Source organism: Ranitomeya variabilis, chromosome 2 (genome assembly GCF_051348905.1).
Source record: "Ranitomeya variabilis isolate aRanVar5 chromosome 2, aRanVar5.hap1, whole genome shotgun sequence".
Taxonomy (NCBI): Eukaryota; Metazoa; Chordata; class Amphibia; order Anura; family Dendrobatidae; genus Ranitomeya; species Ranitomeya variabilis.
The window spans coordinates 1,115,011,780-1,115,038,085 of NC_135233.1; the positions used below are offsets into that span (position 1 = coordinate 1,115,011,780).

Below are 26,306 nucleotides of genomic sequence, written 5' to 3' on the forward strand. Positions count from 1 at the left end.
GCTTCTTCAGCCTGAGTTGGCCACTGATGGGGATTGGCACCTTTTCTAATCAAGAGAGGAGATAGGAGCCGATAAAGATGAAGTGAGGGATAAACTGCCGATAATAGTTCGCGAAACCAAGAAAGTGTTGAATTGCCTTCACTCCAAGCGGGCGTGGCCAGTTGAGTACGGCAGAAACTTTATCCGGATCCATATGCAGGCCAGAATCGGAGATGATGAATCCCAGGAACGGCAGGGACAGCTGTTCAAAGGCACATTTCTCCAGTTTAGCATATAGATGATTCTCCCTTAGACGCTGAAAAACTTGCCGAACGTCCCTCCTATGGGAAAGCAGATCCGATCAATACACGAGAATATCATCCAAATACACCACAACACAGGTGTAAAGAAGATCCCGAAAAATATCATTCACCAATTCTTGGAAGACTGCGAGAGCATTGCATAAACCAAAAGGCATCACCAAATACTCATATTGACCGTCTCAGGTGTTAAAGGCCGTATTCCATTCGTCTCCCGAGCGAATTCGAACCAAATTATAGGCCTCTCTGAGATCTAATTTAGTGAAGATTCGTGCTCCTCGTAGGCGATCGAAGAGTTCCGGGATGAGAGGAAGAGGATACTTGTTCTTAATCGTGATATTATTGAGACCGCGGTAATAAATACAAGGACGGAGGGAACCATCTTTCTTCTTAACGAAGAAAAAACCAGCTCCAGCTGGAGAAGAAGACTTCCGAATAAAGCCTCTGGCCAGGTTCTCTTGAACATATTCAGACATAGCTTGAGTCTCGGAGGGAGACCGAGGATAAATACGCCCTCCGGGAGGAGTAGAACCAGGAACCAGATCTATCGGACAATCATATGAGCAGTGAGGTGGTAGGGCCTCTGCTTCCTTTTTGTTAAAGACGTCTGAAAAAGAGAAATAAACCGTGGGTAGATTTGTTAGTTCAGGAGCAGTCGGAGGAAGACTAGCAGGTTTGACCGGAAGCAGGCATCTATTCTGGCAGGATTGACCCCAGCAAAGAACCTCTCCAGTATGCCAGTTCAGAGTAGGCTCATGATTTCTTAGCCAGGGAAGACCCAAGAGGAACGCATGAGATAGGGACGGCAGGACATAAAAAGCCAACTTCTCACGTTGTATAGCTCCTATTTGAATCTCAACCTCCTCAGTGACCAAGCTAACGGTCTCCCGCAAAGGCTGACCATCAACAGAATCTATTTGTCTAGGAACCTCCAAGGATCTGACAGGAATCCCAAGTCTCTCTACAAGCTCAAGTTGAACAAAGATCCCTGCAGCCCCGGAATCCATATAAGCCTCCAAAGAAAAACGACTAGAACCCAAGTGCAATAAAACTGACAGAATCAGAGGTGGAGAGGAATCATAGCTACCTAGGGAGGCCTCTCTTACCCATCCTAGGTGGAGGCGTTTCCCGACTTCTGGGGACAAGAACGCAGAAGATGAGACGCACTGCCACAATAGAAGCATAGTCCCTGCGCGAGTCTCTCCTTACGGCGCTGTTCAGCGGGCTTGAGGCGATCTACCTGCATAGGCTCAGGAGAAGAAGAGTAAGAAACTGAAGTGGTTTGGGAGAAAGAAGCACCTCGTGTAGCAGAGGACAATCGAAGTGGTCTCCTTTCTCTAACAACTTCGTGAGAACGTTCCTGAAAGTGCAAATCTACGCGAGTCGCCAAAGAAATAAGATCATCCAAAGAAGTGGGTGTGTCACGTCCCGCCAGTTCATCCTTTATCCGGGAAGACAGACCTCGCCAGAAGGCTCCTACCAAAGCCTCATTGTTCCAACCTAAATCAGAGGAAAGAGTCTGAAAACGGATGGCATATTGAGCTACGGAAATGGTGCCCTGATGAAGGTTGAAGAGAGACTCAGTAGTCGACACCAGTCGACCAGGTTCATCAAAGACCTTGCGAAAAGTATCTAAAAAGAGATCAAGTTGAGTAACCACTGGATCATCTCGCTCCCAGAGGGGGGTTCACCCAGGCCAACGCCTCGCCCTCCAAATGGGAGGCAACAAAAGCTACTTTAGCTCGGTCTGTAGGGTATAGTAGCGGAGACAATTCGAAGTGTAACTGACACTGATTGAGAAACCCGCGACATAATTTAGGATCCCCAGCATATTGGGGAGGCCTGGCAAGACAGGCGAGGACTGCGGAGCAGAAGCCTGGACAGGAGCGGAAGCGGCAGTCTGGAGCGAGATAAGCCGGTTATCAATAGAGGCCATATATTTCAGAATATGGGACTGAGTGTCCTGTTGTTGGCCAAGCTCTTGCTGAAGAGCCGCCAACTGAGAGGCATTACCAGGGTCAGTAGACTGTAGAGCCGCGAGACGGGACTCCATGTTCTTAAGGAAGGACATGATTTTGGTCTGATTGTCTCGCAAAAAAAATAATTCTTTTTGGACCGCCCCCTATACAGGGAGAGTTAGGGGCAGGTCTGTGAAGGACTATCGCCACAGAAGCTGGAGGACCAAGAAAAAACCAAAGGAAACGGAGGAGACACAGGACAACATATTCGGAAGGGAGGTAAGAAAATTTCTAAAGGTACCTTCACACTAAGCGACTTTACAACGATATCGCTAGCGATCCTTGACGTTGCAGCGTCCTGGATAGCGATATCGTTGTGTTTGACAAGCAGCAGCGATCTGGATCCCGCTGTGAGATCGCTGGTCGTTGCTGAAAGTCCAGAACTTTATTTCGTCGCTGGATCTCCCGCTGACATCGCTGAGTCGGCGTGTGTGACACCGATCCAGCGATGTCTTCACTGGTAAACAGGGTAAACATCGGGTTACTAAGCGCAGGGCCGCGCTTAGTAACCCGATGTTTACCCTGGTTACCATTGTAAAAGTAAAAAAAAAAACACATACTCGCATTCCGGTGCCCGGCGTCCACTTCCCTGCACTCCTCCTGCATCCTGTGTAAGTGCCGGCCGTAAAGCAGAGCGGTGACGTCACCGCTCTGCTCTGTGGGAGATGCCGGAGATGTTCGGCGCTGACACAGGATGCAGGAGGAGTGCATGGAAGCGGACGCCGGGCACCGGAATGTGAGTATGTGTTTTTTTTTTTTTTTACTTTTACAATGGTAACCAGGGTAAACATCGGGTTACTAAGCGCGGCCCTGCGCTTAGTAACCCGATGTTTACCCTGGTTACCAGGGGACTTCGGCATTGTTGGTCGCTGGAGAGCCGTCTGTGTGACAGCTCCCCAGCGACCACACAACGACGAAACAGCGATGCTGCAGCGATTGGCATCGTTGTCTGTATCGCTGCAGGGTCGCTTAGTGTGAAGGTACCTTAAAACAATCCACAGGGAGAAGATTGGAACCAAACAAAATCCTCTAAACTGCATGCTGACAAACCCCAGAAGCCTGACAACCAAGATGGAAGAACTAGAAGCAGAAATATCTACACGTAACTATGACATAGTGGGAATAACTGAGACATGGTTAGATGAAAGCTTTGACTGGGCATTTAACTTACAGGATTACAGTCTGTTTAGAAAGGATCTTAAAAATCGCAGAGGAGGAGGGGTTTGTCTTTATGTAAAGTCTTGTCTAAAGTCCAATTTAAGGAAGGAAATTAGCGAAAGGAATGAGAATGTCAAGTCCATATAGGTCGAAATACATGGAGGGATAAATAGTAACAAAATTTTCATTGAGGTCTGTTACAAACCCCCAAATATACAGTGCCTTGTGAAAGTATTCGGCTCCCTGGAAATTTTCAACCTTTTCCCACATATCATGCTTCAAACATAAAGATACCAAATGCAAAATTTTTCGTGAAGAATCAAGAACAAGTGGAACACAATTGTGAAGTTGAACGAAATATTTAAAATTTTTCCCGGTGACTACCTGTGACGTAACCTGGTTCCTTCCACGTCACCAATCCGTGACGTAACTACACAGGCACAGCTCTTCGGTGCCCCCTTTGTCTCTCAGGTTAGTAAGGGTACTGCACCTAGAGCAAATGGCTGCCGGGGAGACTGCCCTGTTACCCACACTGGGTATTCTAGGATTCGCAATCAGAATAAAAGGATCAGCCCAAAATTAATTTATGGTTTAATTGCCTTAAGGGCACACTAGATAATTACAAGAAATATACAGTAAAAATATACCAAGAGTTACAGTCAAAGTAAGATATAACAATAATAGTACAAGGCTTAGAGGTATAAAGCTGGAGGTCAATTTACCAGGTTGACGGTCGCTTGTGGAGGCCGGGGAGCTCTGCATTCCACAGGTACAAGACTTAGTTGCCGGGCAGCCCCCAAAAAGCATGTGCTTGCTCCCCTCTGGCTGGCATATGCCCTGTTCCTTATTTCATCATCGTCTTTTGTTGTGTCTCACTGTCCATGTGTCCTCAGTTCTTAATCCTTCTGTGTCCCTCCCCCCTGTACCTGGGTGGGCTAGGAATCTCCACCCTTCAGCTTCCCTGCAAAATCTATTCCCAATAACTATTAAATTAAATAACTTTTCTCAGGATGATCGGATCAGTAAACAGGCGGTACCAGTGCATGTGGTTTGTTCTGCCAGTCATACAGGGATCAAACCTGGACCCATTCGATCGCTGTGGGAGGCTGATCTCTATATCTCAGGTTCCAGAACTCTCACTGACTCGGGAGTTGCACTGTCAGATGCACAATTTCTTGGGGGCTAAAGGATATTTTTTATGAGCCTGTACCTCAGACAATGTGCCCATAATTCATAATTTCATGTTGTAGACAGTCCGGATGGGGGTACAATAGACGTGTCCTCCTGTAGCCATTTGACATGTATGCTTCAATTGAGCCCCCAGGCACCTCCTTGCTCCCTGCTGGCGTGGCTTCCTCATTCAATCTTTGAAGTGCCATCTGCCTGCTACACTGGTCTGGTCCATTACCGTACTAAAGGGTCTTCATTCAGGTAGGAAAAAGGTGGGAGCCTGGAGCGCTCGTGTCCCTGCAGACGTGTGACCAGGTGAATTCTGATATGAGACAAAATGGAGTTAGGACAGTCTCTGATAGGAGGCCAGCGTTATGCTCCATATCCAAGATGGCGGCTGCTCCCTCATCACACTACCTCTTGAAGCTCATGAAGAGAATACCAAGAGTGTGGAAAGCAGTCACCAAAGCAAAAGGTGGCTACTTTGAAGAACCTAGAATATAAGACATAATTTCAGTTGTTTCACACTTTTTTGTTAAGTATATAATTCCACATGTGTTATTTCATAGTTTTGATGCCTTCAGTGTGAATGTACAATTTTCATAGTCATGAAAATACAGAAACATCTTTAAATGAGAAGGTGTGTCCAAACTTTTGGTCTGTACTGTATGTGTGTGTGTATATATATAATTATATTGTAGTGCAGCGGTGTTCTCGCAGTGCGACAGAGAGTCAGTGACCCAACAAGGTTCAACATAAAACATTTATTTACCAAAAACTCCGGAAATAAGGTAAATGTTTTCCTCGTATCGCATCAAACCATGTTACTGTGGGAGACTGCGCCATTGTATTACTCCTGGGTGCCTCAGAGTCTTTGTTGTCCTTGGCTCTGTGTTCAGCCTCACACAGGCCTGGGTTGCACGGAGACTTCTGCACTGCAGCTTGCAAACAAAACACTGACACACCAAAGACAAAACTGAAAGTTTAAATGAGTTTTGTTGACATCTACAGTCCCAAAACCCGGAGTGGAGGGGAGATTCGCCCCCTAGCAAATGTGCACATCTATCCAAATATAAAATCCTATATTGAGTTCCCTAAAATCTGACTTGGTCAACTCCTGTGACCAAATCCACACTTTCATCTATTCTGCCTTGTAATCACAGATGTTGTAATCACAATGCACTCCAGCAGGTCCAATATGTCTCTATGCGCATACTGGAGGACACATACCGGCCCTCGTATATGATTCCCCTCACTGCCTCTCAATATATATTGAATTAAACGTATATTAAACCAGTATTTTTATTTTGACACAAAGTGTTGAAACCCAGGTATGCTGTACCGGGATCTAGTATAGACCAATATCATAATGGTGGGTGTTTGACTCCAACACACTGGTAAAAAGCTGATTAAGGGGAAATGCGTATGCCGAATATTTCTTGACCTCTTGCTAATATGGGACATACATACAAGTTACTTGGTGGTGCTGGTGTTTAAAACTTACTCAGGAGTTACTGCTCCTATAATAATTAGTGATAAGCGAGTATACTCGTTGCTCGTTTTTTCTCGAGCACGCTCGGGTGGTGTCCGAGTATTTGAGTGCTCGGAGATTTAGTTTTTGTTGACACAGCTGCATGATTTACAGCTGCTAGCCAGCCTGAGTACATGTGGGGGTTGCCTGGTTGCTAGGGAATCCCCACATGTATTCAAGCTGTCTAGTAGTCGCAAATCATGCAGCTGCAGCAGGGAAAACTAAATCTCCAATCACTCACAAATACTCAGACTACCTGAGCAACAAGTATACGCGCTCATCACAAATAATATGTGAATTCCCAGTCTAATAGGAATGTTTGGAAATATGTCTAAGTTGTTGTTTAAAGAAAAAAGAAAAATTAATTAAATGTATTTTTTATTTCTAACAGAATATTCAAGAAAGTGTTCCGAAGGAAATAACATATTATTGCTAAAATCTAATGTAAAAGATGAAGAAATCTTGTATCAATCCTCAAAAGAAAATCTTGTTACCAGTAATGTACATCCAGAACATCTTGTTAAAGATAAGAGAAGTCTCAAAAGAGAGAAACCATATTCATGTTCAGAATGCTGGAAATGTTTTACAACCAAGTATAATTTGATTACACATCAAAGAAGTCACACAGGAGAGCAGCCTTATTCATGTTCAGAATGTGGGAAATGTTTTAAAACGAAGTATAATTTGATTACACATCAAAGAAGTCACACAGGAGAGAAGCCGTATTCATGTTCAGAATGTGGGAAATGTTTTATAACCAAGTATAGTTTGATTACACATCAAAAAAGTCACACGGGAGAGAAAAAGTATTCATGTCCAGAATGTGGAAAATGTTTTGCAGAAAAATGGAATCTTGTTAGACATTTAAAAATTCACACAGGGGAGAAGCCTTATTCATGCTCAGAATGTAAAAAATATTTTTCAAGCAAACATGAGGTTATTAAACATCAGAGAATTCATACAAAAGAAAAGCTGTTTTCATGTTCAGAATGTAAAAAATATTTTTCAAGCAAACATGAGGTTATTACACATCAGAGAATTCATACAAGAGAAAGTTATTTTTCATGTTCAGAATGTGAGAAATGTTTTTCAAAAAAATCTCACCTTGTTAAACATGAGAGAATTCACACAGGAGAGAAGCCATTTACATGTCCAGAATGTGGAAAATGTTTTACAGAAAAATCAAGTCTTGTTAGACATCAGATAATTCACACAGGAGTGAAACCGTATTCATGTTCAGAATGTAAGAAATCTTTTTCAAGCAAATATCATTTCATTTGTCATCAGAAAATTCATAGAGGAGAGAAACCATATTCATGTTCTGAATGTGCCCAATGTTTTTCCAAAAAGTATCACCTTGTTAAACACAAGAGAACTCACATTGGAGCGAATCCATTTACATGTCCAGAATGTGGAAAATGTTTTACAGAAAAATCAAGTCTTGTTAGACATCAGATAATTCACACAGGAGTGAAACCGTATTCATGTTCAGAATGTAAGAAATATTTTTCAAGCAAATATCATCTAATTTGTCATCTTAAAATTCATACAGGAGAGAAACCGTATTCATGTTCTGAATGTGCGCAATGTTTTTCAAAGAAAGCTTTTCTTATTAGGCATCAGAGAATTCATATAGAAGAAATGCTGTTTTCATGTTCAGAATGTGGAAAATGTTTTGCAGATAAATCAGATCTTGGTGTACATGAGAGAATTCACACAGGAAAGAAGCCGCATTTATGTTCAGAATGTGGGAAATGTTTTGTAAGTATGTCAGGTCTTGTTAGACATGAGAGAGTTCACACAGGAGAGAAGCCATATTCATGTTCAGAATGTCAGAAAAGTTTTACATCTAAATCAAGTGTTATTGCACATGGGAGAATTCACACAGGAGAGACACCTTATTCATGTTCAGTATGTCAGAAAAGTTTTTCATGTAAATCAAGTCTTACTGTACATGAGAGAATTCACACAGGAGAAAAGCCTTATTCATGTTCAGTATGTCACAAAAGTTTTGGATCTAAATCAGGTATTATTCTACATGAGAGAATTCACACAGGAGAGAAGCCCTATTCATGTTCAGAATGTGGAAAATGTTTTCGGCAGAAATCATCTCTTAATGCTCATGAGAAAACTCACACAGGAGAAAAGCCGTATTCATGCCCAGAATGTGGGAAATGTTTTAATACTGAAGATCTGCTAAGTGATCATCAAAAAGATCACACTGGAGAGAATCAATTTACATGTAGCGAATGTGGGATCTGTTTTATATATGAATCAAGTCTTCTCAGACATAAGATAGTTCATGATCAGAGTGTGGACAATGTTTCTTTAAACGAATCCTTTCAGGTGAAACATCGGAGAAGTTACATAGTAGAGAAGCCGTACTCATGCTCCGAATGTGGAAAATGTTTTATAAGTATATCAGATCTTGTTAGACATGAGATAAGTCACACAGGAGAGAAGCCCTATTCATGTTCAGAATGTGGAAAATGTTTTCGGCAGAAATCATCTCTTAATGCTCATGAGAAAACTCACACAGGAGAAAAACCGTATTCATGCCTAGAATGTGGAAAATGTTTTAATACTGAAGACCTGCTAAGTGATCATCAAAAAGATCACACTGGAGAGAATCCCTTTACATGTAGCGAATGTGGGATCTGTTTTATATATGAATCAAGTCTTCTGAGACATAAGAAAATTCATGTTCAGAGTGTGGACAATGGTTCTTTAAATGAATCCTTTCAGGTGAAACATCAGAGAAGTTACACAGTAGAGAAGCCGTACTCGTGCTCCGAATGTGATAAATGTTTTACTACTGAAGCCCTGCTAAATGATCATCAAAGAGATCACACTGGAGAGAATTCCTTTACATGTAGCGAATGTGGGATCTGTTTTATATATGAATCGAGTCTTCTCAGACATAAGAAAATTCATGTTCAGAGTGTGAACAATGTTTCTTTAAATGAATCATTTCAGGTTAAACATCAGAGAAGTTACACAGTAGAGAAGCCGTACTCCTGCTCCGAATGTGGAAAATGCTTTATTAGCAAAGACAAACTTCATAGTCATCAGGGAGGTTGCACATAGGAGGGAAGCTGTTTTACTGTTTAATATGAAAAAATGTCTTAAAAAGAAATTATAAGACTGATTTTATATTTGTTATTAAAGTTAAACATTTTATCTGTAAATATTAACTTTTTTATGGAATACTCTGGATCTGCAAAACGCCTAAATTAAATTTACCTGAGATCATCTTGGGACATGAATCCTTTGTGGACAAGAATTGTGGACATAAGCAAAAAATAAACATTTTGTTGAATATGTATTCCATACCCTGTGATCTTTTTGACATTGTTTTCATGTTACACCCACAAACTTAAATATATTTTATTGGAATTTTATGTCACAAAGAAGGCAGATGACCCGGTTTCTCAATGTATCCATGCTGACCACACAACGATGGAGAAGTTCTTAAAAGCTTTTATGAACTCTTCCATCGTTGTGTGGTCAGCGCACAGCGTACATTGAGAAACCTGGTCTTCTACTTCCTTCTTTGTGACATTGGTATCCATGGGAGTCTGCAGCGACCACTGTTTCCTCTCGTGTCCTGCAAGGAGTTGTGACCTTTCACAACCTTTAAAGGTGAGTGCACCTACCGCTTATTGTCATCCAAATTACCACTTTTATCAGCCTATGTGCGCTCTCCTTAAATTCATTGGGATTTTATGTGATACCACCATGAAGTAAGAAGTATTTGTGAAGTGTAAAAGGAAATGATACTGGATTTTCTAAATATTCTAAAAATATAAAACAGAAAATTGAGACTTGCATTTGTATTCAGCCCATGTAGTCCGATACTCCCCTAAATATAATCCTATATTACCAATTGCCTCAAGAAGTCACATAATTAACATGTTGCATCCACCTGTGTGTGATTTTTCTTTTCAGTATAACTACAGCTGTTCTGTGAGGGCCTTGGAGGCTTGAGAACATTGGTGATTAAAATACAGGGTGGGCCATTTATATGGATACACCTAAATAAAATGGGAATGGTTGGTGATGTCAACTTCCTGTTTGTGGCACATTAGTATATAGGAGGGGGAAAACTTTTCAAGATGGGTGGTGACCATGGCGGCTATTTTGAAGTCGGCTATTTTGGATCCAACCTTATTTTTTCCAATGGGAAGAGGGTCATATGACACATCAAACTTATGGAGAATCTCACATGAAAAACAATGGTGTGCTTGGTTTTAACGTAACTTTATTCTTTCATGAGTTATTTACAAGTTTATGACCACTTATAAAATGTGCTCAAAGTGCTGCCCATTGTGTTGGATTATCAATGCAACCCTCTTCTCCCACTCTTGACACACTGAATCAAACTGACCCTAAGAGATAGGGAGAGAAAAGAGGGGAAAAAACGCAGCACACGATCTAAGTGTAGTAAAAACTGTTGGTAAATTGCACTCTATAATAGTTGCACTCACCAGAAACTGGCGAAATGAGGCATAAACAGGATCCCACAGGAATCCTGAGTAGGCGGACTGCAGCTCGACCAGCTGGGCTCACGGAAGGCTTCAGACAACCGTGGTGAAAGCAATCAACAAAGAAATACCCAGATAGTTGTCGGCGCTTCCATCACAAAATTCTCGTGGTAATGAAAATAGAATTGTTTATTTAAGTTACAGGATAAAACAACGCGTTTCGACTCCAAACATCCAGGAGTCTTCTTCAGGTTATTTTAAAAATATGTATATCATATATAAAAAAAAGTATGCCACATTCGCTTTATATATACCTTGCTTCACAAGAAACCGAAGGAGCAGAATGTTGAGGGAGCTCTATAGCCACACTGTTGTGAATTCCGTTCTCGGGCTCCCTCCTGTGGTCATGAATGGTACTTTGGTGAGTTCTGTCCTTGGACACCCTCTGGTGGCTTTGAGTGGAACTGCTGATCTTTGAGGTTGGCTTTCTCAGCTGCCCTCGTTTATTGCTTTGCTGGCTTCCTATTTAAATCTGCTTAGATCGTTAGTTCATGCCAGCTTTCAATGTCTCAGTACTGGTTCAGATCTCACTTGGATTTCTCACATTACCTGTCTACTCCAGCAGAAGCTAAGTCCCTGCTAGTTAATTTGCTGTTCATTGGTTTTTGAATATATTTCTCAGTACATGCTATGTTTCTTGTCCAGCTTGCTATAATGTTATTTCCTTGCTAGCTGGAAGCTCTGGGGTGCAGAGTTGCACCTCCACACCGTGAGTCGGTGAGGAGGTCCTTTTGCACACTCTGTGTGTTTTTTTGTAGTTTTTAATACTGACCGCATAGTTCCCTTTCCTATCTTCTGTCTATTTAGAATAGATTCGGCCTCCTTTGCTAAAATCTGTTTCATTCCTGTGTTTGTCACTTCTCTCTTAACTCACAGTCAATATTTGTTGGGGGCTACCTTTACTTTGGGAAATTTCTCTGAGGCAAGGTAGGCTGCTATTTCTAGCTTTAGGGGTAGTTAGCTCTTAGGCTGTGAAGAGGCGTCTAGGGAGAGTTAGGCACGCTCCACGGCTATTTCTAGTGTGTGTGATAGGATTAGGGATTGCGGTCAGTAGAGTTACCACCTCCTCAGAGCTTGTCCCAGGTTTTACTTTTTAACCATCAGGTCATTCCGGGTGCTCCTAACCACCAGGTCCATAACACCACACCCAACCAGATGAAAGGGAGGCTAATCCTTCATTTAAAAAAAAAAAAAAAATTAAAATCTTTTTATTTATTTATTTTTTTGCCTTTGTCTCTTCTAAAATTCAACAACAATGCATGATTCGGTCGGCATTATTGATCAAACTTTTTAAACCACATCATTCAGACCATTGGGAAATAAAGTCTGGAGTTGGTAAACCAAAAAGATTATTTCCTATTCAGCACTTGATTGCCATTCAATACATTTTCTCATCACTATCCAGGAGTCTTCTTCAGGTTTTTAAAAAAATATGTATATAATATATAAAAAAAGTATACCACATTCGCTTTATATATACCTTGTTTCACAAGAAACCAAAGGAGCAGAATGTTGAGGGAGCTCTATAGCCACACCCAACCAGATGACAGGGAGGCTAATCCTCCATAAAAAAAATCTACAAAAATTGAAATCTCTTTATTTACTTTTTTTCCCCTTTTTCTCCTCTACAATTCAACAATGCATGATTCAGTCGGCATTATTGATCAAACGTTTTCAACCACATCATTCAGACCATTGGGAAATAAAGTCTGGAGTTGATAAATCCAAAAAGATTCCTTCCTATTCAGCACTTGATTGCGATTCAATACATTTTCAGGGATGGATTCTCCAGGAATGGCAATGATATTAAATGTTTGTTTTATGTTTAATTAATAAATGTATAGATAAACTGTGTTGGACAAAACCAATTTTAGTATTATAGCGATGATCATTCATTCTAGTTCTTAGCGCTTGGGTCGTACGGCCAACATACACTGTGCAGAATTAGGCAAGATATATTTTGATCACAATACTTTTTATACATGTTGTCCTACTCCTAGCTGTTCAGGCTTGAGAGCCAACTACCCATTAAGTAAATCAGGTGATGTACTTCTCTGTAATGAGGAGGGGTGTTGTCTAATGACATCAGAACCCTATATAAGGGGTGCTTAATTGTTAGGCAACTTCCTTTGCTTTGGCAAAATGGGTCAGAAGAGAGATTTGACGGGCTCTGAAAAGTTTGTGAGATGTCTTGCAGAGGGATGCAGCAGTGTTGAAATTGCCAATCTTTTGAAGCGTGATCACCGAACAATCAAGCGTTCCATGGCAAATAGCCAACAGGGTCGCAAGAAGCGTGTTGGGCAAAAAAGGCATAAAATAACTGCCCATGAATTGAGGAAAATCAAGTGTGAAGATGCCATTTGCCACCAGTTTTTCCGTATTTCAGAGCTGCAACGTTACTGGAATAACAAAAAGCACAAGGTGTGCAATACTCAGGGACATGGCCAAGGTAAGGAAGGCTGAAAAACGACCGCCTTTGAACAAGAAACATAAGATAAAACGTCAAGACTGGGCCAAGAAATATCTTAAGACTGACTTCTCAAAGGTTTTATGGACTGATGAAATGAGTGACTCTTGATGGGCCAGATGGATGGGCCAGAGGCTGGATCAGTAAAGGGCAGAGAGCTCCACTCCGACTCAGACACCAGCAAGGTTATGGTGGGGGACTGGTATGGGCTGGTATCATCAAAGATGACCTTGTGGGACCTTTTCGGGTTGAGGATGGAGTGAAGTTCAACTCCCTGACCTACTGCCAGTTTCTGGAAGACAACTTCTTCAAGCAGTGGTACAGGAAGAAGTCGGTATCGTTCAAGAAAAACATGATTTTCATGCAGGATAATGCTCCATCACATGCCTCCAACTACTCCACAGCGTGGCTGGCCAGTAAAGGTCTCAAAGAAGAAAAGATAATGACATGGCCCCCTTGTTCACCTGATCTGAGCCCCATAGAGAACTTGTGGTCCCTCATAAAATGTGCGGTCTACAGGGAGGGAAAACAGTCCACCTCTCGGAACAGTGTCTGGGAGGCTGGTGGCTGCTGCATGCAATGTTGATCATAAACAGATCAAGCAACTGACAGAATCTATGGATGGAAGGCTGATGAGTGTCATAAAGAAAGGCGGCTATATTGGTCACTAATTTTTTGGGGTTTTGTTTTTGCATGTCAGAAATGTTTATTTCTAAATTTTATGCAGTTATATCACAGGTGAACAGTTCCCTGATCTGCACTTATATGCTCTTGTGTTTTTTGTTTGTCCCATAAGGTAAAAACCTTTTTTTCTGAGAATCTTACTGGGTGCTATTAAGTTTTTAATTGTCCGTCCCCTCCTAAAAGTTATACCAGGTTGATTATGTAGATTGTTTTTTAACCCCTTACACTCCATGACAGAAGTAATGTCGCTTATCCGTGTTATGTAAATAAAAGCTTATAACCTGACTTTAAATTCATCCATTGGTTGTATAAATTATTCTTTTGAAAGCTGAAACCCTCCGAAATGTGGTTTAGGTTAAGAAAATAAATTGGCATCAATGCAGAAATATTGATCAGTTAATGGACACAGAATGGTCAGATTTTGGGAAGACAAAATTTTTGTCGCCCACAGAAAGTAATGTGATATTCAAATAAATAATTTACTGCAAATTAATAATTACAAATGTGTGTTGCATAACATTGATGAATGAAGTTTGTGGTGCTATATTAGTCATATTTTATATTTTGTGTGAAGCTTGAAGGACTGCATCCATGCAGTTCAACAATGATTCATACAATTTATTAATGAAGTCCTCAGGAATAGCAAAGAATGCAGTCTTACATGCCTCCCAGAGTTCATCTAGATTCTTTGGTTTTGTATTCCAAGCTTCCTCTTTCATCCTACCCCAAACATGCTCAATGATGTTCATGTCTGGTGACTGGGCTGGTCAGTCCTTGAGCACCTTGATCTTTTTTGCCTGGAGGAACTTTGTTGTAGAGATGGATGTATGAGATGGGGCACCATCCTGCTGCAGAATTTGAACCCTTTTATGATTTGGGATATAAGAGGAAGCTAATACTTCTTGATATTTTATTGATATTGCCTTCCACCTTGCAAATGTTTTGCACACCCCCATACTGAATGTAACCCCAGACCATGATCTTTCCATCACCAAATTTAACTGTTTTCTGGGTGTAATTTGGATCCATCCAGTAGGTTTCCTGCAGTATTTTCGGTGGCTGTGGTGTAATTCTATAGAAGATTCATCAGAAAGAAATTCACCTTCTGCCACTTTTCCAGTGTCCATCTGTTTAGCAGGCTGTGGGGACTTTGCAAATGCCACATGGTTTTTTATTTGCCTTTTGTTTAGTGCTGGCTTTTGGGCACTGATTCGACCATGGAGGCCATTTTGAGACAGAATCCTACAAACTGTTCTAGTTGACACAGGGACTTGATGTGACCAGGCCTGTTGGAGCTCTGCTGCAGTGGAAGAGGGGCTTGCTTGGGATTTTCTAACCAACAAACGTTCCTCCTGAGCAGTTGTCTTGCGGGGTCTGCCGGACCTGGGCTTGTCAAACACATCTCCAGTCTTTTCAAATCTTTTTTTAATTCTTTGTACTTGACGCTGAGACACATTTAAGGTGCCAGCCACCTCTGTTGTGGATCTGGTCTTCAGCCTCTTGATAATCCAGGCTTTGGTCGCAGGGTGGATTTTTGGCATGTTGTCAGAGCTCAAGTTGCAGTTAAAGTGAAGGTCTGGCATGCTGGGTTTCTTTATCTACACACACACTAAATAAACCGATCATTTACTGAGGACAGGTGAGGATATAAACTAGTATTGGGTGCTTTATATGACCAAGGCAACAAAAGTTTTGTCTTGCCAAAATCTCACCATTCTGTGTCCATTAACTGATCAATATTTCTGCATTGATGCCAAATTATTTTCTTAACCTAAACCACATTTTGAAGGGTTTCAGCTTCCAAAATAATAATTTATACAACCAATGGATGAATTTAACGTCAGTTTATAAGCTTTTATTTACATAGCATGGTTAAGCGACATAACTTCTGTCAGGGAGTGTAGTGTCAGCCAATTTTTACAATTCTGACCACTGTCACTTTATGAGGTTATAACTCTGGAACGCTTTAACGGATCCCGCTGATTCTGAGATTGTTTTTTCGTGACATATTGTACTTTATTTTAGTGGTAACACTTCTTTGATATTACTTGTGATTATTTATGAAAAAACGGAAATATAGCTAAAATTTTGCAATTTTCAAACTTTGAATTTTTATGCCCTTAAATCAGAGAGATATGTCACACAAAATAGTTAATAAATAACATTTCCCACATGTCTACTTTACATCAGCACAATTTTGGAAACAAATTTTTTTGTTAGGAAGTTATAAGGGTTAAAATTTGACCAGCGATTTCTCATTTTTACAACAAAATTTACAAAACCATTTTTTTTAGGGACCATCTCACATTTCAAGTTACTTTGAGGGGTCTATATGGCTGAAAATACCCAAATTTGAAACCATTCTAAAAACTGCACCCCTCAAGGTGCTCAAAACCACATTCAAGAAGTTTATTAAGTTTATGTGCTTCACAGGAACTGAAACAATGTGGAAGGAAAAAATGAATATTTAACATTTTTTTGCAAACATTTTACTTCAGAACAATTTTTTTTTATTTTCATAAGTGTAAAAAGAGAAAATGAGCCACAAAATTTGTTGTGCAATTTCTCCTGAATACGCCGATACCCCATATGTGGGGGTAAACCACTCTTTGGGTGCACGGCAGAGCTTGGAAGAGAAGGAGCACCGTTTGACTTTTTCAATGCAGAATTGGCTGGAATTGAGATCGGACGCCATGTCGCGTTTGGAGAGGATGTACCTAAACAGTGGAAACCCCCCACAGGTGACACCATTTTGGAAACTAGACCTCTTAAGGAAAGTATCTAGGTGTGTGGTGAGCACTTTGAACCCCCAGGTGCTGCACAGAAGTTTATAACATAGAGCTGTGAAAATAAAAAAAATCACATTTTTTCTGCAAAGATGATCTTTTCGCCCCAAAATTTTTATTTTCACAAGGGTAACAGGAGAAATTTGACCATGAAAGTTGTTGTGCAATTTGTCCTGAGTATGCCGATACCCCATATGTGGGGGTAAACCACAGTTTGGGCACATGGCAGAGCTTGGAAGAGAAGGAGTTCCGTTTGACGTTTTCAATGCAGAATTGGCTGGAATTGAGATCGAATGCCATGTTGCATTTGGAGAGCCCCTGATGTGCCTAAACAGTGGAAACCCCCTACAAGTGACCCCATTTTGGAAATAGACCCCCCAAGGAGCTTATCTAGATGTGTGGTGAGCCCTTTGAACCCCCAAGTGCTTCACAGAAATTTATAATGTAGAGCCGTGAAAATAAAAAATCCTTTTTTTTCCCTCAAAAAAGTTTTTTTTTTTAGCTCGCAATTTTTTATTTTCTCAAGGGTAACATGAGAAATTGGACCCCAAAATTTATTGGGCAATTTATCCTGAGTACACAGATACCCCATATGAAGGGGGGGGGGATCACTCTTTGGGCGCATGGCAGAGCTCGGAAGGGAAGGAGCGCCGTTTTGGAACGCAGACTTTGATAGAATGGTCTGCAGGCGTTATGTTGCGTTTGCAGAGCCCCGATGTACCTAAACAGTAGAAACCCCCACAAGTGACCCTATTTTGGAAACTAGATCCCCCAAAGAGCTTGTCTAGATGTGTGGTGAGCGCTATGAACCCCCAAAAGCTTCACAGAAGTTTATAATGTAGAGCCATGAAAATAAAAAATCATATTTTTTCCACAAAAATGAACTTTTCACCCCAAAATTTTTACTTTTATAAGGGTAACAGGAGAAATTGGACCCCGAAATTTATTGGGTAATGTATCCTGAGTACACGGATACCCCATATGTGGGGGGACCACTGTTTGGGTGCATGGCAGAGCTCGGAAGGGAATGGGTGTCATTTTGGAATGCAGACTTTGATAGAATGGTTTGCGGGCGTTATGTTGTGTTTGCAGAGCCCCTGATGTACCTAAACAGTAGAAACCCCCCACAAGTGACCCTATTTTGGAAACTAGACCCCCCAAGGAACTTATCTAGATGTGTGGTGAGCACTTTGAACGCCTAAGTGCTTCACAGTTGTGTATAATGGAGAGTTGTGAAAATAATTAAAAAAAAAATTTCCACAAAAATGATTTTTTTAGCCCACAATTTTTTATTTTCCCAAGTGTAACAGGAGAAATTAGACCCCAAAAATTGTCCAATTTGTCCTGAGTATGCTGATACCCCATGTGTGGGGGGGACCACTGTTTGGGCACATCTGGACTCAGAAGGGAAGTAGTTGTTTTAGTAACAATCCTATTGTCTTCATGAAACAAATCTAAATCTATGTGATTTTATCTTTACTCACAGTTCCCACAAAAGAAATACCCCAATCATTACAATTGAGGCTGTCAATCAGTTTCCATGCTTTTTCTGGGGTGCCTCGCCAAAATATAACTAAATCGTCTATGTACCTTTAATATAACAAGATATTTTCCTTAAAAATAGGATCTGATAAAGCTGATGAGGACTCGAATCACCCCATGAACAGATTAGCTACACTTGGTGCGACCCGAGTCTCCATCGTAACACCGAGCTTCTGGAGGTACAATTAATCTAGAAAAGAAAAAACATGTTTAAGGATAAAATCAAGACCTTTCAAAAGAAAATCCGTTTGGGCTACTGGAAGATTACCCTTTTGCCGCAAGTAATATTCAACTGTAAACCTAGAGCATGGTCAATATTAGTATAAAGACCAGCAACATGCAGGGTAATGAAAAGGTCTCCCTCTTGCCAAGTAATATCTTTGCAAAGTTGAATAAGATGGTAAAGAGATCACTATATCTTGTAAAGAAAAGATCTATATGTGGGATAAATTGGCAGTTAGTGACCCAATCCCTGATATGATGGTCGACCTGGTGGATGTCTCTGATCTTTATGAACCTTTGGAAGATGATGATAAAATGCCCTATTTGGGTTTTTATTAATAAGAAATCGTTTTTCTTTTAGGTTCAATATCCCTTTTATACGGGCTTCATTAATAAAACTGTTATAATCCCTTATAAAATGTGTTGAGGGATCTGTTGTTAGTTTTTCATAATATCTATTATCAGAGAGGATCCTTTCAGCCTCTTGGAGATAATCTTCTACATCTTGAATAACCACTCCACCGCCTTTATCAGCCTCTCTGACAATTCTGTTTGGGTTCTTCTTGAGACCCGCTAAAGCTTTTCTTTCAGTAGGGTTAATGTTCCCATATAATCTATCTTTTTTTCTTCTTTTTTTATTATTAAATTCTCATTATTAATCTCTCTAAAATCTGCAGCTACCAAGGCAAAAAATGTTTCAATATAATTGCCTCTGTGGTGCACTTAATTGAAAAGGGATTTTGGAATCACTTCCTTATGTACAAACATCTCATCGTTTTCTACTACTAGTGAATCTTGAATCTTGCTCACACCTGCTGTGCGTTCTTGCAGTGCAAAATGCCTTGCAAGAGTTAGAGTTAATTTTCGAATTAAATGGTTTAAATCCAAAAATAAATCAAATGGCTTGCAACTTTGCGTGGGACAAAAATTGAGCAAAAAGGGTAATCTTCTGGTAGCACAAATGGATTTTCTTTTGAAAGGTCTTGATTTTATCCTTAAACATAATGTTTTTTCTTTTCTGGATTCATTGTACCTCCAGAAGCTCGGTGTTACGATGGAGACTCGGGTCGCACCAAGTGTAGCTAATCTGTTCATTCGAGTCCTCATCCGCTTTATCAGATCCTATTTTTAAGGAAAATATCTTGTTATATAAAAGGTACATAGACGATTTAGTTATATTTTGGCGAGGCAACCCAGAAAAAGCATGGAAATTGATTGACAGCCTCAATTGTAATGATTGTTGTATTTATTTTGTGGGAACTGTGAATAACGATAAAATCACCTAGATTTAGATTTGTTTCATGAAGACAATAGGATTTTTACTATAACATTTTTTTTTTTTAAAAGTAGACAGCAATGGTTACTTAGATATTAGAAGTGCTCACTACACGAAGGGGAAGAAGAACATTCCACATAGCCAATTCCGACAAATATGAAAAAATTGCAGCAAATCTTCTGATTACATTGCACAATATGAAATTTTAAAAAGCTTTTTGGAGAAAAAATACCCACAAAAATTGATACATTTGGCCTTTGAAAAAAACTTAATTAAAACACAATGGGAATGTCGGCAGAATACTGAACAAAAATCTGAGGGGTGTCAAAAGTGCAGAAAATGTATTTTTTTTTAAAACCTGAAAATAAAATTCTACCTAATCAACCTGATATAACTTTTAGGGGGGCCGGACAATTAAAAACTTAATAGCACCCACTAAGATTCTCAGAAACAAAGAAGCTTTTTACCTTATGGAACAAATAAAAAAGGAGCATATAAGTGCAGATCAGGGAACTGTTGCACCTGTGCTATCATTCAACATGGAGCAAAATCGATAACCTCTAATAGCACAGGTGATAAATTCATGATAAAACAACATTTAACCTGTGAAAGCACTTTTGTAGTTTATGTAGTCATCTGTTCATGTGGCTGCAATATGTCGGTCGTACGACCCAAACGCTAAGAGCTACAATGAATGGTCATCGCCATAATACTACAATTGGTTTTGTCCAACACAGTTTATGTAGACATTTATTAACTAAACATAAAAAAAATGAATATCATTGTCATTCCTGTAGAATCCATCCCTGAAAATGTATTGAATCGCAATCAAGTGCTGAATAGGAAAGATTCTTTTTGCATTTATCAACTCCAGACTTTATTTCCCAATGGTCTGAATGATGTGGTTGAAAACGTTTGATCAATAATGCCTACTGAATCATGCATTGTTGTTGAATTGTAGAGGAGAAAAAGGGGGGAAAAAAAGTAAAGAGATTTTAATTTTGGGGGATTTTTTTATTGTTTATGGAGGATTAGCCTCTTTGTCATCTGGTTGGGTGTGGCTGTAGAGCTCCCTCAACATTCTGCTCCTGTGTTTTCTTGTGAAGCAAGGTATATATAAAGCGAATGTGGTATACTTTTTTTTTAATATATGATATACATATTTAAAAAAAAAAAAAAAACTGAAGAAGACTCCTGGATAGTGATGAGCGAATATACTTGTTACTCGAGATTTCCCGGGGGTCCTCCTAGTATTTTTTAGTGCTCAGAGTTTTAGTTTTTAGCTCCGCAGCTGAATGATTTACATCTATTAGCTAGCATAAGTACATGTGGGGATTCCCTAGCAACCAGGCAACCCCCACCTGTACTTATGCTGGCTAACATGTAAATCATTCAGCTGCAGGGCTAAAAACTAAAACTCCGAGTACTAAAAAATACTCGGAGGACCCCCGGGAAATCTAGAGTAACGAGTATATTTGCTCATCACTACTCCTGGATGTAACTGTAACTCCTAAATAAACAATTCTATTTCATTACCACGAGAATCTTGTGACGAAGCGCCGACAACTATCTGGGTATTTCTCTGTCTATTGACTCTTGACACACTGATAGCAGCACTGCAGAAGAAATGCTAGCACAGGCTTCCAGTATCCGTTGTTTCAGATGCTGCACATCTCGTATCTTCACAGCATAGACAATTGCCTTCAGATGACCCCAGCATCTGAAACAACGGATACTGGAAGCCTGTGCTAGCATTTCTTCTGCAGTGTTGCTATCAGTGTGTCAAGAGTGGGAGAAGAGGGTTGCATTGATAATCCAACACAATGAGCAGCACTTTGAACACATTTTATAAGTGGTCATAAACTTGGAAATAACTCATGAAAGAATAAAGTTACGTTAAAACCAAGCACACCATTGTTTTTCATGTGAAATTCTCAATAAGTTTGATGTGTCACATGACCCTCTTCCCATTGGAAAAAATAAAGTTGGATCAAAAATGGCCAACTTCAAAATGGCCGCCATGGTCACCACTCATCTTGAAAAGTTTTCCCCCTCCCATATACTAATGTGCCACGAACAGGACGTTGATATGACCAACCATTCCCATTTTAGTTAAGTGTATCCATATAAATGGCCCACCCTGTAGTGTAGAAAAGAAAGAGGGACGAATACCAAGTCACTGAGACCTTGATACCTCACAGGCGCCCAATAAACTCACTAGTTAAATTTTATATCAGGGCCTTTCTTATTAAATATAAATTCTCCATAGCCAACAGAGAATTCTTCTAAGTTATGCAGATTAACCCCTAGCGTTTTCATTATTTGGCTCAATGAATGTCTCCCGACCACCGGAGTTTGAGAAGTTATGTAAAAGGGTCTGTCAACTAAGGGGCTGATGTATGATATTTATAAGATTATAAACTCTCCTCATAAGGATTCCCCAAAGAAACATCCCTATATGATTAAATGGGAGTCTCTCCTTGGGACGGAGCTGTCTTCAAAATGATGGCGGTGTATTTAATAATAATAATCATTTTATTTCTATAGAGCAAACATATTCCGCAGCGCTTTACAACTTATAGAGGGGACTTGTACAGACAATAGACATTACAGCATAACAATAATCACAGTTCAAAACTAGTGTTGAGCGATACCGTCCGATACTTGAAAATATCGGTATCGGAAAGTATCGGCCGATACCGGCAAAGTATCAGATCTAATCCAATACCGATACCCGATACCAATACAAGTCAATGGGACTCAAGTATCGGACGGTATCCCTGATGGTTCCCAGGGTCTGAAGGAGAGGAAACTCTCCTTCAGGCCCTGGGATCCATATTACTGTGTAAAATAAAGAATTAAAATAAAAAATATTGCTATACTCACCTCTCCGACGCAGCCTGGACCTCACCGAGGGAACCGGCAGCCTTCTTTGCTTAAAATGCGCGCGTTTACTGCCTTCCGTGACGTCACGGCTTCTGATTGGTCGCGTGCCGCCCATGTGATCGCGACGCGACCAATCACAACAAGCCGTGACGTAATTTCAGGTCCTGAATGCCTAATTCTAGGCATTCAGGATTTGAAAATTACGTCACGGCTTGTGATTGGTCGCGTCGCGGTCACATGGGCGGCACGCGACCAATCAGAAGCCGTGACGTCACGGAAGGCAGTAAACGCGCGCATTTTAAGCAAAGAAGGCTGCCGGTTCCCTCGGTGAGGTCCAGGCTGCGTCGGAGAGGTGAGTATAGCAATATTTTTTATTTTACACATTGCTATTAATCCCGATACCGATTCCCGATATCACAAAAGTATCGGATCTCGGTATCGGAATTCCGATACCCGCAAGTATCGGCCGATACCCGATACTTGCGGTATCGGAATGCTCAACACTATTCAAAACAGATACCAGGAGGAGTGAGGGCCCTGCTCGCAAGCTTACAAACTATGAGGAAAAGGGGAGACACGAGAGGTGGATGGTAACAATTGCTTTAGTTATTTGGACCAGCCATAGTGTAAGGCTCGGGTGTTCATGTAAAGCTGCATGAACCAGTTAACTGCCTAAGTATGTAGCAGTACAGACACAGAGGCTATTAACTGCATAAAGTATGAGAACATGATGCGAGGAACCTGGTTATGGTTTAAGTTATTTGAATGGGCCACACAGGGATCGTTAGGTTAATGCGTTGAGGTGGTAGGCCAGTCTGAACAAATGCGTTTTTAGGGCACGCTTAAAACTGTGGGGATTGGGGATTAATCGTATTAACCTGGGTAGTACATTCCACAGAATCAGCGCAGCACGTGAAAAGTCTTGGAGACGGGAGTGTGAGGTTCTGATTATTGAGGATGCTAACCTGAGTTCATTAGCAGAATGGAGGGCACGGGTAGGGTGGTAGACTGAGACCAGAGAGGAGATGTAGGTTGGTGCTGAGCCATGGAGTGCTTTGTGGATGAGGGTAGTAGTTTTGTACTGGATTCTGGAGTGAATGGGTAGCCAGTGTAATGACTGGCACAAGGTAGAGGCATCGGTGTAACGGTTGGTGAGGAAAATGATCCTGGCAGCAGCATTCAGGACAGATTGGAGCGGGGAGAGTTTGGTAAGAGGGAGGCCAATTAGTAGAGAGTTACAATAGTCCAGATGAGAATGAATAAGTGAAACATTTTGGGACAAAGCGGCCAAATCCTCCATTTGCACGTTATATGAAGAGAAGCAATATAAGATTTTGATGTTTCGGTACCACACCCCAGAAATCCTCCATAAACTGAGCCCCAAGTATCCGAATATTTGCTGGCGATGTGGCTCAGCAACTGGCTCTCAATATCACATCTTCTGGTCTTGCCCGGGGTCGGATTTTGAGAATTGGTGAAAGTTTTAATACAAAAGGTACTTTTCATGGAAGTTGAGCTGGATCCTGCAATCTATTTGCTAAATTTCTCCTAGAGGGATGGGGAAGTACTTGTATAAATTATTATTGCATATGTTAACTGCAGCCAGGTGTTTGATCACGCTCCAATGGAAACAGCCCACTCCTCCCTCTTACCAGAACTTATTAAATAGAATGGCTCATATTCACAGAATAGAATTGGACACCTTTAGACCCTTTCAGCCCTTCGGATGCAATAGTATGTCCAATGGCAGAACCCCCGCCTTGATGCGGGCTCCGGCATTGAGCCCGCATCAAAGCCGGGACATGTCAGCTGTTTTGAACAGCTGACATGTGCCCGCAATAGGCGCGGGTGGAATTGCGATCCGCCCACGCCTATTAACTAGTTAAATACCGCTGTCAAACTCTGACAGTGGCATTTAAATGGCGCTTCCGACCATCGAGCCCTAAATACGCGCATCGGTGACCCCCGTCATGTAATCAGGGGTCATAGGTTTGTCGGCATGACAACCAGAGGTCTCCTTGAGACCTATATGGTTGTCAGTGCCGAATTGCTATGAGCGCCACCCAGTGGTCAACTCTCATAGCAAATCAGTATGTCTGCTATATACAGTATATAGGCAATCTGAACATCGCCTTTATGTAGCAGAGTGTTGTGAAATTGGATTTTGGGCTCCCCCGGTGGCCACTGGTGGAATTGAACTGGTGTGCATCATCCCCTCTGTTCACCTGTTTCCATCAGGATGTGGGAGTCGCTATTTAGCCTTGCTCCTCTGTCACTTCCATGCCGGTCAACATTGTAATCAGAAGCCTTTCTGTGCATGTTCCTGCTGCTAGACAACTCCCAGCTAAGTTGGACTTTTGTCCTCGTTTGTTTTTGCATTTTGTTCCAGTTCACAGCTGTAGTTTCGTTTCTGTGTCTGGAAAGCTCTTGTGATCTGAAATTGCCACTCTGATGTTATGAGTTAATACTAGAGTCTTAAAGTAATTTCAGGATGGTGTTTTGATAGGGTTTTCAGCTGACCATGAAAGTGCCCTTTCTGTCTTCCTGCTATCTAGTAAGCGGACCTCAATTTTGCTAAACCTATTTTCATACTACGTTTGTCATTTCATCTAAAATCACCGCCAATATATGTGGGGGCCTCTGTCTGCCTTTCGGGGAAATTTCTCTAGAGGTGAGCCAGGACTATATTTTCCTCTGCTAGGATTAGTTAGTCCTCCGGCCGGCGCTGGGCGTCTAGGGATAAAACGTAAGGCAACGCTACCCGGCTACTGTTAGTTGTGCGACAGGTTTAGTTCATGGTCAGTTTAGTTTCCATCCTTCCAAGAGCTAGTTCTTATGTTTGCTGGGCTATGTTCTCTTGCCATTGAGAACCATAACAGCAGAGCCGATCAGGCTATGGCAGCTTCTAGCCTCCTGCCATGGAGGCTATTGAAGAATGGCAAAAGTTAAAAAAAATGTTTTTTAAAGGGACTCTGTCACTCCAAAATTCACCTATAAGCTAAGGCCTGTAATGCTGTAGATAAGCCCCCGATGTAACCCGAAAGATAAGAAAAATGAATTAGATTTTACTCACCCAGGGGCCATCCCGGTTTGGTTCTGGTCCGATGGGCATCGCTGTGCGGGTCCAGCACCTCCCATCTTCATACGATGACATCCTCTTCCTTGCTTCCTGTCGCGGCTCCTGCGCAGGTGTACTTTATCTTCCCTGTTGAGGGTAGAGCAAGTACTGCAGTGCGCAGGCGCCGGGAAAGGTCAGAGGCCCAGCGCCTGTGCACTGCAGTACTTTGCTCTGCCCTCAACAGGGCAGATAAAGTACACATGCGCAGGAGCCGTGACAGGAAGCAAGGAAGAGGATCTCATTGTATGAAGATGGGAGGCGCTGGACCCGCACCGCGACGCCCATCGGACCCAAACCGGGACGGCCCCTGGGTGAGTATAATCTAATTCATTTTTCAAGTTACATCGGGGGCTTATTACAGAATGCTGTAGATAAGCCCCTGATGCCGGTGGCCTTAGCTTATAGTCAAATTTTGGGGTGACAGAGTCCCTTTAAAAATATGAAAAGAAATAAAAAATATAAAAGTTCAAATCACCCCCGTTTCGCCATATTCAAAATAAAACAGGAAAAATAAAATCAAACCTACACAATAGTGGCCCAAAAATAGGACCTAATGGAAAAAAGAGCTGGGTGGAAAATCAGGCGTAGGATAGAGAAAATGAATA

General features: G+C 41.2%; 1 protein-coding gene across 5 annotated transcripts in view; it reads left to right on the forward strand.

Annotated features, from left to right (window-relative positions):
- LOC143808876 (uncharacterized) overlaps positions 1-26,306 on the forward strand; it is a 986,487-nt gene that overhangs the window by 114,894 nt on the left and 845,287 nt on the right. For all 5 annotated transcript variants that reach the window (XM_077292026.1, XM_077292028.1, XM_077292027.1 and 2 more), the window contains exon 7: positions 6,568-9,501. In XM_077292026.1, the coding sequence (XP_077148141.1) occupies positions 6,568-9,263 (2,696 nt within the window). In that variant the 3' untranslated portion in view covers positions 9,264-9,501. Of the gene's footprint in view, positions 1-6,567 lie in introns of those variants that run through there.